The 16647-nt window shown below is 38.0% G+C and overlaps 1 protein-coding gene across 3 annotated transcripts in view; it reads right to left on the reverse strand.

Moving 5' to 3' along the window:
- LOC131662997 (leucine-rich repeat and calponin homology domain-containing protein) overlaps positions 1 to 16647 on the reverse strand; it is an 858362-nt gene that overhangs the window by 322746 nt on the left and 518969 nt on the right. For all 3 annotated transcript variants that reach the window (XM_058933049.1, XM_058933050.1, XM_058933048.1), the window contains one exon: positions 516 to 904. In XM_058933049.1, coding sequence (XP_058789032.1) covers positions 516 to 904 — 389 coding nt within the window. The remainder of the gene's footprint in view (positions 1 to 515; positions 905 to 16647) is intronic.

A 16647-nucleotide genomic window follows, 5' to 3' on the forward strand; every position in this document is an offset into this window, starting at 1 on the left:
TATGTATATGCATGCGTGGGAGGAGAGAGACATAACGAATGAATTAAATTCGTTATAAGCGATAACAAAAAATTCTCATACGAATAATTAATTTAATTAGAGCGTTTAGTTCTCTTTGATATTTTTCTATTTATAATTTTTAATAATTTATTTTATGTATTTTGCAATGGTTAAATTATTGTTGAGTAGACTCTCCTCTAGATTATTATCTCACAGTTCATTATTCATTGGAAGTATAAAATTTTGATAATAAAGCTTTAGTACTTATAATTTTAGATATCTTATATAATATAAAATTTAGATAATTTGGTTGGATAGTAATATTATTTATATAATTATGTTTCATTTTGATCTGAAATAGTAAATAATAAAAATGAAACTAAATAAATTCTTACTAGGAAAATCTTAAAGTTAAAAAAATATTTGGTTCAATCTATAGACCCTTAAATTTAAATTCAATTTTCAAGTTTTGTTTATTATCGATGGTAATAAAGGGTAACATAAGAGTATGATACCTTGTAAAACGTAAATTTGTGTTTTTGTCGATCTCGGTATATGTCCTGGATTAGAGATTTGAGGCACGAAACTGCTTGGTGTTTTAATAGGTGAACCAGGTTTTTTATAAATCAGTTCATGATATTTTCTATTTTTGTTATTTAATTCAGGACTGACAGTGAGTAAAGTTGAATTTTGATAATTGACTCGTGATGGTACAACCTTTTGCACTGGTCTTTTATTTGAATTATCCTCAATGAATGTTTGTTGATCTATCGAAACATTATTTTCTGACAAATCTGTACTCTCTATAAACCAATTACTCTCAGGTAATGGTACTTGTTCTTTAGCTCTATAAATACGTGAACTTTCATTTGCTCGCTGTTGTCTTAGAGCTTCTTTGTATTCTCTGAAAAAAGAAAATCAAAAAAATAAACAACAACTTCTATATATCTGTTAATCATTTATGTATTTATTATTAAACTAAATGTTGTAAGGTGTGTTCGAATTCTAAAAAGGTAGTTAAATGTATTCTCTTATTAAATAAATAAATAAATTTAAAGATAGGAATTACTAAAACAATGTTACTTTCTCAGAAACGTATCAAATCGATAACTTAAGGTGGTAAACTATTGCTTATATCAATTTACTTATGTATAATTTTATTATTTATAACGTATTATCGGAAAAAGCTAATTTAAAAATTACAAAGTAACGCATGTTTACGATGTAATTTATTTTGGACAATGCAATAGTGATATTAATTTTGTTAAAGAAGATAGACGTTTATAGAGGAACAGGTCAATATATGAGCGTAAAAGATTCTTAAATAACCGTGAGATGGCGCTTGAATACATCAAAATAACGCTTCGGTAGCCATACGAGTGAATAATGGAAGTGCGTTATAGAAAAACAAGGAAATGAACATGAGGGATCGATGAGAATACAAGCCCTCGATACAGATTTTGAAGAAAATAAAAGTAGTCAAATCAATGACCTCTGGTTCTACAATATGAGCAGCGAGCTTTCTCCTTCGATTTAATGGAGTAGAATAGTTAAATAAATTATCTTTGCAGTATTTGATCTGATTATAAGAGGTTTTTATCAAATTTGTCACGATAAAGCAAAAGCTGATCTCAAAGTACTTATTATTCCCGCTAATTATTCCTGATATCAACGAAGCTATTAAATATTCGCATTATTCAATAAAACTGCATGATGATAGAATAATTATAAAATAATTTTTGATAAATGGTTTGTGAAGAACTATACACAGGAGCTAGTGGGAGACCATCGTTAGAAGTACACACGATTTGCTGAAACCATCACGTTTCATTTTGCTCACATGGCTAACGGGTAGGAAGAGGCTGTGAAGGGGGTGTTTCTCGCGAAAATACAAATTTTAAATGTCTGTACAGCAATTGCAGTTGTAGTAATTCCAAACATACCAGTACACGTGATTTTAGGATTCGAATTTACTCGACGTTTTAAGACCAATATTTTGGGGTAAATCGACTCTCAAACAATAAACAATAATAAAACGTGCGAATATTGTTTTTATTTTAGCTGCGTTGATATAGAAATGAATTTGTTGTAAATTTCTAGCTGCAGGTTACAAAAAATAACAACAAATAAAAAAATCGAGTTTAAGAATTAATAGACCAACTGCTATCGTAGGGTGAACAAACAAACGAAATTGAAATTACAAATTTAATCCAGTAAAAATTAAGCGTTATTTAAAAATTCTAATTATTTTCAGTATTCTTTTTTAGAATTATACCATAAAAACGCATTATTTATATATTTAGATTAGGATATCTCAAAAACCTAGGGTATAGGAGCAATTCTTATGCCGGATTCGGATTCATCGCACTAATGGCCGTCGGTTTTGTATTACATTTTTTAAACCTATTAAAAAAAACAAAGTTAACCATGAAATGACTTTGAAAAGTCTTCCGAATTCTATGTACGAATATAACAGGTAGTCTGGAGGTATAATTTCCTGCTCTATCCGAATGCAGGATCAAAAATAGGAGTAACTATTTAAAAAAACAGAGTTGACCTTGAAATGATCTTGAAAATAGAAATCATGGTCTAGTTTGAGGTCATCCTAGGTTGATCTCCTTTAAACCATACAACTTTTATTTCAAACATTTGTCGAATATTTTGCAAAAATTTAAGTTATCCTTATATCACCACCTAAAAATTTTCCAGACAAAATACTTTTTCAAAATGGTCAAGATCATTCTTTTCAAGTAACTTTTCACGAGGAATCCATTTGGTGACCTTGAATGTGAACTTGAGCGTGACCTTCAAGGCTATATGAATGTCAGCTTTATTTTTTTAAAAGGGAACCCCTATTTTCGATCCTGGATTTGGAAAGAGCGGGAAATTCTACATTCAGATAAGTTAAAATATTTAGAGTCAGAGTAACCCCTAAGGTCATGTGGGAATAAGCTTCATTTTATTTCTTTATTTTTCACCCAAATCATCGGGTAATGTTTAGTAAAAAATATTTTAAACAAAAATTCAACTCCAACGTAGCCATATTTCCATGACCTTTAAATAACCTTGAGCATGACCTCCAAAGGTCAAAAGTAAAATCATGGAAATATGCCTTCATCGAAGTTGAGCAAAATTGGTTTAAAATATTTACTGCTAAACATTATCCTTACTTGAACGTTAAGGAGTAAAGATTAAGAAAAAAATTAAGCTTATCCCCACATGACCTTAGAGGTCACTGAGACCCCAACTATTTTAGCTTATATAAATATAGAATTCCCCGTTCTTTTCGAATCCAGGATCGAAAATAGGGAACCCCATTTAAAAATCAAAGCTGACCTTCGAATAACTTTAAAGATTACGCTCAAGTTCACATTTAAGGTCACCAATGGATTCCTCGTAAAGATTCACTTCAAGAATGACCTTGGCTATTTTGAAAAATTCTTTTGTCTGAAAGATTTTGGGGTGTATCCGGTCGTTATAGATACCCTGTATACTGTATACTTTTAGCGATGTCTTTTTTAATCTTTGGTTAGAGTTCGCACGTGGTAATCGACCTTGAGAATAAAGCTAGCGTCAAGCGCTATATTAACTCAGCAGCGTGTATTTATACATACTCCTACGAATGAAACCTTTTCCGTAGAAAATTATATGTTTTTTATAATAATATTGATATTATATAAACACACTTTCCGCGTAATGTGCGGAAAAATCATATACGCACCACGGAAGCACAATGAATACGGAATGGCACTGTGATTCCGCCCTCGCTCCCCTCGAATGGCAACTTTATACATATATATTTTGCTTACTTTGTTTCTTAGATGCATAATGTACTATCATTAATGTCTGTAGAAAAGATAAAAAGACATCGAAAATCGAAATGGCCGAATATATCAAAGAACTTTATAAAATTAAAGGAGTTATAAATACCTTAAAGTTTTATTTAATGATAGCAGTTAATCATGGTTAGTCAAAATGGTCTATGCCGGCGATAAATTGTTAAAATAAATAAATATATAACTAATTACTATGACACGGCAACCTCCCTTTCTCATAGGGGAATAAATAAAGAAAATCAAACGGTTCACGTAAAACACAGTAGATTTGGGCCATCTTTCGCGTTATTGGAAATATTCGAGAAAAAGAAAAAAACTTGTAAGCAGCCTAAAACTTAATTTTCCACTGTCGATTAATATCCTCACACAAGTTGTGATGCGATGCATCACCATTAAAAAGGCTACCACTCTTTTCCACGCCACGTGACCACACAAATAATATAGATCCTTAACTTTCCAATCCAAAATACTTGATATCACGAAAATCAATCCACCCACACAATTTTGCAAAAAGAGAACAATGTTGCAAGCCGGCGACGTGATTTGACGGAAGGTAAACCACGAGAAGAGCAGCCGATACGAAAAAGAGCATTTAGGAGTGCACGCACACTAATATACACCGACACCGTCACGATCATTCGCGGCCATGCGAATACATGCGCCGACGGATGGATAACTAGCGAGTTTTCCACCTCCGAACTAACCATAGGACTGTGGAGAAGCATTAACGGGGGAGGACATTAACGGGAACACGACATAAAACGCAACAAGTAAACGAGACGATCTAACCCATACATATACGGAAACGCATGCTGGCACTTACGGAAAACGGCAGAAAAATGAGTAGAAAATGACCGGAAAAACTAATTCATCGAATATTTAGGCGGCACACATATTTTCTTCTGGCGCCCAAGGTCGTCTAGCCACTGGAGCCATTGCTGCAACCAACGGAGACGAGCAGCAGGCAATCAGCTATTGCCGGTTGCGCGTGTATGATGACGGCGCCCTGAGCGTTACGCTGCCACTATGTGGAGAAAATCTTGTTCTGCACATACGTAGACACGCACAATCATACAGACGCGCACGCATACACATACGCACGCGCACATATGCACAAATCTAGACTGGAGCGACAATCGAGCGCTTGAGAAAGTGAAAACTAACACCAGTACCCAGCAAAGCGCACGTGGACAAGTAGCGGCGGCCATTTCTATGAGCAGTAACAGGCCATCTGGACTATAGAGAGAGAGAAGGAGCGCAAGCTAGAGAAAGAAAGAGATTGCGAATGACAAAAAGCACGCACGTAACTGACCGACGTAGTTTAAATTTATTGTACGTGCATACGAATGGAAACGAATAAAATATAAACTAACTAATAATGACGAGCGTACTAGAAATTAAATACAACTAATAATTCGAATACGAATTCGATCGTGAGGGCGCCACAAAAAAGAAATTGACCCATGATGATTATGAAAAATAGCAAAAAATGAGTAATATAAAGTGCAACCTTTAAAAATTCTGTATACGTACTCAGAAGTAACAATTAGCAAGACTTTTAATACTGATATAGTTAGCTGACGAAATTTGAATTTTCTGGCAAAACGCACTAGTGATGTGATGAATATAATAGACTGATAGACAAACTAATAAGATTTTTTATTTCCGTCCCCATCGAAAATTAGACAATAGTAGGGGTAGATCTCGCATACGAATCAATGCTGACCAACTTAGTGAGGGATGAGAGAGGATAAATAGCGATAAGATAGAAGATCATGGGAGAGCGCTGCTAATTTCCGAATTTACATATTGACCAATAAACTAACTTCTTCTTAAAATAAGGGGAGGACGAAGGTCCTCTATTCCGAAAAGACGTGGTTCGTCCATTTTTCCATCGGAATCCTTATCGCACAGTTGTGGGAAGACATCCAAACTTTCTTTTTTTTGTATAATTAGAAGTGCCAGCAGATCAAATAAGTAGACACAGTGCCACTCCTCATCGTGAAAACTACGTGTGGTCGTGTGAAAAATTTCTAACGACACCTGGCGTGGTTGGAAAAGGCTGTGTGACGTATGGTAGATGTTGGTTTGGAGATTAACGTCGCTAAAAACGAATTTAGGTGTTCCACGATTACGTTCTTGGGTTATCAGCTGGAAACCGAAGGTCTGCACCCAGACTTCGACCTGTGAAGCTAGTTTTGGAATTTTCCATACCTAGGAATGTTATGTAACTGCGTCGTTTCTTGAGCATGTATGGATAATACACTAGATTCATCGAGCACGAATCTGAATTAAAGGTGACACTCACGAAGCTCCTACATGAGCACGTGGCTAAGATATGGGGTCAGGAGGATCAACGAGAGTTCGAGCTTTTGAAAGCTGCATTAATAAAGCTGCACTAATTATTTAATATTAATAAACTAATAATACTAACCCAGTGTTAGCTCGACCGGACATTAGTACGACTTTCTACGTCCACTGCGATGCATCATCTTATGCGTTGGACTCATGTTTAATGCAGAAGCACTACGAGAACCATGATCACTCAGTATGCTATGCTAGCTGCATGCTGAATCAGAATGAACGGAATTATTCTATTTCGCAGCTGGAATGCCTTGGGTTCTTATTCGAAATCAAGAAATTCCGACCATGTATTTAAGGAGCTCATTTTTTAGCGATTATTGATTATACCACGCTGATTTAGGTCCACAGCAAGAGAGAACCGACGAGGTGCCTTCCGTATTAGGCATTTGTGTTGCAACAGTCTGACTTCGAGCTTATATATCGGAAGGATGCGTTGTATCACGTCCCCAATGCTTTGTCTGGGGAATTTCAGGGAATGGAGAAAGTTGCGGCATTCATACTCATTGTAGACCGCTGGTATTTGCAGCGACTGCAGGAGGTCAAAGAGCACTCATTGAAATTTCAGGATTGGAAGATTGAAGATGGGATACTAAACCACTATTGTCGCGACAAACTTTCGCACCCGGAGGAATACTGGTGCTTAGTGTTCTCACGGGAGTATCGCGAGTGCGTAATCGCTGAAACGGAGAGTTAAAGAGAAAGAGAATCAAAACAAAACAAAAGATAGAGCGGTTCGCTGACGTTACGATTGAATTTGCTTCTACTCTGTAGCTACACTCAAGTTCAGTCGTGTCACGTGCATTACTGCGTATTAGTTCATTTTGTTTTTTCGTAAAACGTTTTTACAAAATCGTGCCTCCGGTTTCAACACAGCAATTGTACAACCATTTTAAGTTGTTTTAGTGTTGCATATTTATAATTACTAAATTACTAATTATTTATTAATTTACGCAAAATGAGTGACAATGATTCTGATTACGACAGGAATGTGCCTGAATCGTTACTTTTGAAAGCATGAGATATCGGAGAAAGAGTAATACCACAAAAATCCAGAGACGAATATATGAAAGAGTACAATAAATTCAAGGCTTGGCTGAAAACAAAAAAAAACAACTTCTTTAGCTGAACAAGTGTTATTAGTGTACTTTGAAGAGTCATCAGCGAGATTTGAATCTTCAACGTCGTATGTTATGTATTCCAAATTGAAAAATACGATTCCGACATATGACAATGTCGATATCTCATCATATTCGAAACTTAGTAAATTTTTGAAAAATTTGCATAAAGGATATGAGCCGAAACAAGCTGTTGTTTTGACATCACAGCAGATCTCAAGATTTTTTAATACCGCCCCAAATAATCAGTATTTAGACATAAAGGTAATATAGTGTTTATTTTTAATATTGTGATGTTAATATCACCTATTATTTATAATATTGTTCGTACTCTCATGGTTTGTCGCGTAATGAGTAAGAATTTTTTTCAATTTTGAAAAATGCTTATGAATATTAACTTTGAAATTAAATTATAAATGAATATCTATGATTATATGAATTGGATTTTAAGAAGAGATAGACTTTACCCTAGTTTTTACGGTGCAAAGTATCCCATAAGCAGAGCTCAAGTCTTTCTTATAAAAGGATGCAACTCAGCCCAAGTTTCTCATAGTGCGAAGTGTTCTATGAATCGAGCATAAATTACAATAGGAAAGAAAGAATTTGCTCAGTTAATCACTTGAAAGAAAGAATTTAGGTATAAACCAAGTTTATTCGATTTCAAACACTCACTTTACAAGGCTAGGAGTGAATACTAGCCTGTGCAAAAATCAGCGTATTTATACACAGATTTTCCCGCCTATTTTCGTAGGACAGCCCTCTCCGAGCTGTTTCCGCAATTGTGCGAATTCATTTTTACTAATTTACAAGACAGTAATAATGAAATTCTAAAACATGTAAAGTTTACAGAAGTAGATATAGATCATTTAAGTATAATTTACAATTATCACAAAAAGTATAGTCAAAAGTTATTAATTGATAAAGTTAGTTAATGTAATAGCGCAATATTTACAATAAAATAATGATGAAATTTTACATACATCAATAGTTTATCACTAGTAGAAGTAATTCCTAAAAAGAACTACTTAAATTAGTTAATAACATTTGAATTATAATAAATTTTAGTATTTGTAACGGCTTTTTGTAAAATCTTATAATGCAAATAATAAATCAGTTAATTAAGATTACTAAATTATAAAATTGTCGTTGTTATGTACAAAATTAGAAGGAAATTCGGCACGAGACGGGACGGAACGCGCGCGAATATAAATGAACCAGTCGAGGATCAGCAACCCGATTGCGTAGCCGCAGTGAGCGACAAAAGATAAGTTTCTCCGAGTTTTGACGAGTGCCGAGACGAGCTGACGAGTTCCTAGAGAGGAACTGTGCCTTGATTCAACGAGAGCGTGTGCGTGTGAACGTGCGTGAGTAGAGGGGTTCGCCATCGATGGCGAAACCAAAAAGCGTGAGACACCTTGCTAGCAGATAAACAATTTGAGAAACTAGCGTGCGCTGTGCAGGTGTTTTCTACCTCGCTTGTTGCTTGTGTGACCGGTAATAAGGTAAGCTGGCCAGCTTAATATCACCATTGCTGTATGATTGCTAATCTTTAATCTCTCGTATTCAGTGAGAAGCGTACATGTATTAACTGGGTGAACAAAGAGCGGCGGGCGATCCGACACTGCATGTTATTGTCGCGCGCGCGCTTTGTAAACATAAACATGCGGGCCGAACGTATTGTAGAGATAAGATGGCGGTTACGATCACGACGCTCTCAGGAAGCTCGATTATAATCCGCTTAGCAAAAACATGGATGATGCACATAGTGCACCATATGGCCAGCCTCGCGGCTGGTCAGGTCACCTTGTGCAAAAATCTTTTGTCAAAGCGGCGGACAGTAGTTGTCTTCCTCAACAGAGAGTGGAGACTTCTCAAACAAACACTTTGTTGTTTTGGCAGAGGATGTCGTAAACTTCTCTTACCTGTATGGGCATGAGCAAATGCAAATGCTGAAGTACAAAATGCGTCACCGATTGCCCTCGACAAGCAACTAATGCTAGTCGACCCGAAGTGAATGCAATGTGTATTTGAACGAAGACTTGCAATCACATGTGCAGATGTGTGTACCTTCACGTGGTGGGGCTGAAAACGCTGTTTCTGTAAAGAAACAGTAGGCAAAACACACAACGCTCGCCCCTAGGGCAAATGGCCAATAGGCTAAACGACAAACAACACGGACCATGACAGCACGTGGTAAGGTGCGGCCCGTAAACGCCCAAACATTCAACGTGGAGTCTACCGCACCCCAAGAGCTCAACTCAAGCCCAGAAAAGCCAAAATCCGGGAATCACTCGAGGGGAAATCTCTTGGGATTGTGGTACCACGCGCCCTCTTAGAGGACGGGAGACCGCTCCGGGAGCTAGTTGCAGAGAACCAATGGCCCCGGCAATCCGAATCTAATTCGGATAGATAAGAAATTGCTCCCTATCGACTGGCAATCGGTAGGTGCCACTATTGTGGGTAAAGAGTCGTGACCGTGGTCATAGCAGCCACCGAAAGTTCTTTGCCTCGAGCTCCGGGAGTAAGGCCCGACACCTTTGTGTGAAAAACACAATTTGAACGCTAATCTCGAACGCTAAAACATCTGATTTGAGCCTGGATCTCGGAAATTGATTTGAATGAGTGGCATGACTGGCACGAATATTGAAAACTGCCTGGGGAGTCGCCTTGTCGGCTAGGCGAGACCCCGCCCCTGACCCAAGTTAGAAAATTAATTGAAAGAGCATAGATCAATATCAGCGAGTCATAAAAGTCTTCCATGGAAAGCGAAATCCGAGACTCGGGCAAAATCAGAACACAACCTTTCGAATGACGGATACCCACCAGCGTGAGCGGGGATGACCGAAACGCAATGGGAAGACATGCCCCGGCACATTGAAGCGATGGACCTGTGAGTCGTGGGAGAAATCCCTTAATACAGGAACGCAGGGTGGGATGTATTTTGAACGCGAGCCTAGGAGGGGAGGCTTAGTTGGTTGATCGTCTTAGGAATCTTCCTCTGGCTGTCCTGGCTGAGTCTCTCTTCTGACATCCCAATTTGGGTTGGACTCTGCGGGGTAGTGGTACCAGGTCAAGCAAATCTCGTAAGATTTGTATGCTGCGTGCTTCCGACGCAGTAGACGTTGGGGCAACTAGAGTCCCGTCGCGCCCCAACCGAGGGTCAAGCCTTTAGTTCCGCTCTCCTTGAGCGTCGAACCGTGAAAAGATCGGTACTCCTTTCGAGGAGGTCGCCGCCTTAGATTAAAAAAGATTCCGAATCGCTGAGTGCGTCAGGGATGTCGCAGCAAACTTGACTTCCGGATCTCCAATAATGTTTGAAAGCGAAGGAGTGAAAGACAGTGGGCTATTCCAACCTATTGGCGCCCAGAGAGAGGGGTGGTAATGTTTGATTACGCTGCGCCACCCTCAAAGCGGAAAAGTGTGAACGACACACATACACTAACTGTAGAGATAAGATGTCGAATGACGGATACCCACCAGCGTGAGCGGGGATGACTGAAACGCAATGGGAAGACGTACCTTGGTACGTCGAAGCGATGGACCTGTGAGTCGTGGAAGAAATCCCTTAATACAGGTACGCAGGGTGGGATGTTTTTCGAACGCGAGCCCAGGAGGGGGGACTTAGTTGGCCGATCATCTTAGGAATCTTCCTCTGGCTGTCCTGTCTGAGTCTCCTTTCTGACATCCCAATTTGGGTTGGCCTCTACGGGGTAGTGGTACCAGATCAAGCAAATCTTGTAAGATTTATATGCTGCGTGCTTCCGACGCAGTAGACGTTGGGGCAACTAGAGTCCCGTCGCGCCCTAACCGAGGGTCAAGCCTTCAGTTCCGCTCTCCTTGAGCGTCGAACCGTGAAAAGATCGGTACTCCTTCCGAGGAGGTCGCCGCCTTAGATCAAACAGGTTCCGACTCGCTGAGTGCGTCAGGGATGTCGTAGCAAACTTGACTTCCGGATCCCCGATGTATTTGAAAGCGAAGGGGTGAAAGACAGTGGGCTATGCCAACTTATTGGCGCCTAGAGAGAGGGGTGGAAATGTATTGATTACGCTATACCACCCTCAAAACGAAAAAGTGTGAAACAACGCATACACTAGCTGTAGAGATAAGAGAGAATAAACGATCTCGCATGTGATATTAACTGTAATTTTGAAGTTATTATTTCTCGCTGGTAGAAGATTGGTTGACTGACGCCCGTTCCCTCCTGCTCTCCGGTTGATGAGTCCGAACGTTTCGACAATCCCGCGTGCTCTTCGATACGATCGCGCGCATAAATAAAAAGACGGAGCACCAACCCTGTTACACTATATAAAATTATTTGTTTAAATATATTATTAATTGTTTATTTATTGATAACAATAATAACTAAGCTGTTATCAATGAAACGAATTCTTACACATATTTCTCAGATAATCATCTCAAATTTAGAGTATCCACTTCATTACATTTATTAATATTTACAATGTAATAAACAAATTAAATTTGCACATTAAAATTTAATATAATTTAGTAGTTAAAAGCAATTAAAATTATTATAATCTCAATTTATGCCCTAAAATCTATATAAAAAATGCTTTGTTTTATCGAAATTACTCTTAATTAACGTATTTTAATTAAACAACAAAAACTATTATATCTATATCTATAAGTAGGTGACATCACGCTCCTTATATGGTCATGAACTTTGACTCTGGTACTAAGGCAATCATATAATATATAAGGTGGTACCGTTTAATATTCTAATTGATGTAAGTAGTTAGTTAGTTAGCTTATTTATTTACAACTTATATGTTACATTTGGTTTACATTTCTTAAATTTCTATTTGTGTCTCGTATCCAGTTTGTGTAGTTGATTATGTATGTGTTGTATGTGTGTGTGTATGAGTGCGCGCGTGCGTGTGTGTGTGTATGTGTTGTGTAAATATGTGCCTTTGTAGGTGTGTCTGCAACTCTTGTGTCCCTGTCTTCTGCGCATGCCTGTTCCTCTTTTCTTCTCATTTTTCTTCTGATTAATCTTCTCTTCCTCTTTCTCTCTCCAAGATCTGCCTTTTCCGCTCTTCTGTTTTCTTTTCAGCTTTTCCTTTATTACTTTCTTTTACCTTTTCACCTTTGCCTTTCCTTTGCTTTTGCTCTCCTTCTTGCTAATCATTTCATCTATCTTTCTCCTTATTAAGACTTTGACACCTTTTTCTTGTTTCCTATTGCTCCCTCTGCCTTTCCTTTCCGCAACCTCACTTATTTTTCCTTAGTATCTTATGATTTGCCTTCTAGTTTACCTTTTTCTTTCTCTTCTTCGATTCTTCTTCTTTTCCATTTGCTCCATCCTCCAATACCTGCTTCCTCTCGCTTGTGTAGTTGCTTTTACTTGTGTCTTGTGTATGTGTGTGCATGTGTATGTTTATGTTTGCGTGTATGTTTGTGTTTTGTGTGTATGTGTGTGTATGTATGTGTATGTAGATGTGTCTGCGAGTCTTGCTTCTCTGTCTTCTGTTTCCGTCTCTCCTGAGGTTCTTGTAGCTTCGTCTTCTTGCTTTTCTTTTTCTTTCTTCTCTTCATTTCTTCTTCTTTTCCATTTTATCTCCATCATCCACGCTATCTTTTCTTTGCTTCCTATTATTATTTTTTCCCATTCTTCCCCTTGCTTTCTGCTTTTTTCACATTTTTCTACCATGTGCTTCCAATTTTCTTCCTCTTTCATACACATTCTACATCTCTTATTTTCTTCTTTTTCCCAATACCTGCTTCCTCTCGTTTCATTACCTAACCTAAACCTTTCCCTTATTTTCAGGCCTATTATACTTCCCTCTCCTTGAATTTCATTTAACCTATGTCTGTTCATTTCTTCTTTCAATTCTTTCCACTCGTTTATGTATCTTGATTTTTCTCGTTTTTCTTCTAGTTCTTTTTCATCTTTTTTCTTTAGCTCATCTCTTATTTCTTCCCAAAACTCTTCCCTCATTTCATCTCCCTCTTCTCTCTCTCTGTAAATTTTACTTTTTTCTAGCCTTTCCTCTCTCTCCTGATTCTTACCCTTTTTATCTTTTCCATTTCTTTCCCTTTTCTTTAGTTCTCTCCATGCTTCTTTTTTTAATGAGCCATCTCTTTCTTCTCTTATTTTGTTTTCATACCTCATTGCTCTTTCTAATGCTATTTCTTTCATTTCTTGTCTTCCTGTTTCCCATCGTATTAGGTAACTTGGCGTGTTTCCATCTAATCCAAATACCCACTTTATGAATTTTAGTTGTAGTCTCTCTATTTCCTCATATCTCTTCCATCCCCAGATTTCTGTTCCATACATAATCACGCTTTTCGCCAGAGCATCGAACAGGTTCATCCTTAGCTCCCAGTTTTCTTTAAATAGCTTTTCTCCTAGTCCCCATAACTTTCCGAGTCCCATATTTATTTTCCCTTCTATCTTCTTTATCTGCTTTTTATTTCCGTTATTTCTGCTTATCACATATCCTAAATAGTTGTACTCTTTCACCATCTCTATCTTCTCATCTTCCCAATCAAATTCTTCTTCCTTCCCCCTTCCTCCTCCTCTCCTGCATTTCATCATCTTTAATTTTCCTACATTTTACTCTAACCCCCTTTCTTCCAGGTATCTTTTTAGTTTTTTCAGCATTGCTTTCATTCCACTTTCACTCTTTGCCATCATCACTATATCATCTGCGTATCCTAATGTCCATATTTTCTTCCTTCCTATCACTACCCCTCCTTCCTGCACCTGCTTGATCTTCACTTCCAGGTCGGCGAAGGCAAGATTAAATAGCGTGGTGCTCAAAGGGCACCCTTGCCTTACGCCTTTCTAAGTCTCAAACTCCCCAATTATTTATCCTCCAACTTTTACCTTACTCCCTGTTTTCTTGTATATTTCTTCTATTCTTTTCCTAATTTTTCTATTTATCCCTTTCTCTCTCATTGTTTCCCTCATTTTCTTCCTCTTTATTTTATCAAAAGCGGCCTTCATATCTGCAAAGAATACGAACAGTTTTCCTCCTTTTTCCTTTACTTCCTTCCCTATTATTGTTTTTAATATAAATATCGCGTCCATTGTTCCTCTTTTCTTCCTAAATCCCATCTGCGTATCACTTAGCGATTCTTTAGCTTCTAGTTCTCTTTCCAGCTTTTTTCTCAGTATTTCCGCATATATTTTATATCCTGTATCCATCAGCGTTATTCCTCTATAGTTTCCTACTTCTTCTTTCCTTCCTTTCTTATATATTGGTACTATTATTCCCTTCCTCCATTCTTCCGGATATCCTTCTCCGTTCCATATTCCATTTAAGCATTTTGTCATATCTTTTATCAAGCCTTCCGTGCCTTCCACCAACGCTTCATTTGCTATACCATCTTCTCCTGTCGCCTTTTTCTTTTTCATTTTTCTTATTACCTCTTTTACTTCTCTTTCTTTAATTTCTTCACCTTCCTCTCCTTCGCTGTCTTCGGTTTCTTCCCCTTTGCTTTCTTCCTTTTCTTTCTCTCCCAATTGTTCCTTGAAGTGCTTTATCCATTCTTCTTTTCCTATATTACCATCTAATCCAATTCTTTTCTTCCTATTGCCATTCACTTTATCCCAGAATTATCTGTTCTTATTTCTTCTGCCACTCTTTTCCCTTCATCTTCTTTTGCTTTTCTCATTTCCTCTCTGTATTCTCTCTTTGCTTCTAGGTATTTGCCTCTGTCTCCTTCCCCTTTTCTTACCTTATTTAACTCTGCCATCACCCTATCCCTTTTTGCCTTACAATTCTTTTCTCCACCAGCTTTTTTTTATCCTTTTTTTTCCTTATTTTCTTTTTTACAACTGCGTTTTTCACTCTATTTTTTATATCTTTCCATTTATCTGTTCCCTCTATTGCATCTATCCATCTCTGATACTCCCTTATACCTTCTTCACTCCAGTCGTCTATCATTCTTTCTTCCTCTTCTTTTCTTTCTTCCGCTATTTTGTCTCCCAATTCCACCTCTATTGGTAAGTGATCCGACTTTACCCTCTCCTTTATGTGAACCTTTTTTATCGCCTCATCACCTTCCTCGTTACCTACTACATAGTCTATTGTTGACATTCCTCTCGCTCCTATATATGTTATTTCTCCCTCTTCATCTCCTTCTTTTCTCCCATTCGTTATCACTAAGCCCATTTCTCCTAGCCATTTTATCATTTCTTCTCCCTCTGCGTTTAACACTTTATCCTTGGCCTTAATTTCTTCTAGTTTTTCTTCTGTCTCCCATTCCCTTCCTTCGGTTCCTGTTCTTGCGTTGAAGTCTCCTCCTATAATTATTGTTTTTCCTCTGTTCTCTTCTATCTATTCGCTTAGGTATTCATAGTTTCCCTTCTTCTCATGTTGCATATACACCGATGCTATCATGTATTCCCTCCCTCCGATTTTTATTTCTCCTACTATTACCTCACTTGTCCTTTCTTTCTTCCATTCAACCTTATTCATCCCTTTCCTCTCTCTTACCCCCATTATTCCTCCCCCTATTTCCCTCCCCCTTCTTCCTTCTCTTCTTGAGTCCCTCCACTCTATGCTGTACCCTTTCAGTTGTTTCTCCACACCAGTTCTTGCGCCTTGCCTCTTCACCCAGGTTTCCGTTAGCCCTATTATGTCGAATTCCCCAACATATTCCCAGTCGTCTTCCTCCATGCTCCTCACCCCCGCCACGTTCCAGAATAGTATTTTTACTGCCTCTCTTCCCTCTCTCTCCCTTCCCTCCTCTCTCTCTCTCTTTTTACCCTAATGGTTTCGAAACCCTTCCGCCCCCTTTCCTACCATTTTTCCCTCTCTCTCGCTCCACCACCATTCTTCTTCTGCTGACTTCACCCCGTTATGCCACATCTTTACCTCTTTACCTTTACTTCTTATTTCTTTCGCTTTCCTTCTTACTTCCTCTCTTATATTTCTTTGCTTCCACGTCCAGTCCTGATCTATGTATATCTTTTTCTGTGCCAGATTCTTTTTCTTCTTCATAATTCCTTCTTTTTGTTGCCATGACGCGCATCTAATTTGCCACGTTTTTTCTTCTTTCTCTCCGATCATCTCTCTCCGCTGTTCCTCCTATTCTTCTCAGATTCACTATCTCTCCTTTCATTTCTAATACCTCCCTTAACCAGACCTCTGCCTCTCCCTTCTTTTCCCATCTTAACTCACCCTCTTAGTCTGTTACTATTATATTGTTTATCCTACTTTCTCTATCCATTTTTTCTCTCATATGCTCTAATTCTTCGTTATTGCCTACTTCTGTTCCTCTTTGCTTCTTGTTTCCTCCTTCTAAGCTTTCTTTTAGTTTCACGCACTCCTCTTCCAACTGGTCCATCCTCTCTCCCCATTTTT

The sequence above is a fragment of the Phymastichus coffea genome, unplaced genomic scaffold (assembly GCF_024137745.1).
Source record: "Phymastichus coffea isolate CEN01 unplaced genomic scaffold, Cenicafe_Pcof_1.1 PCOF00029, whole genome shotgun sequence".
Classification (NCBI taxonomy): Eukaryota; Metazoa; Arthropoda; class Insecta; order Hymenoptera; family Eulophidae; genus Phymastichus; species Phymastichus coffea.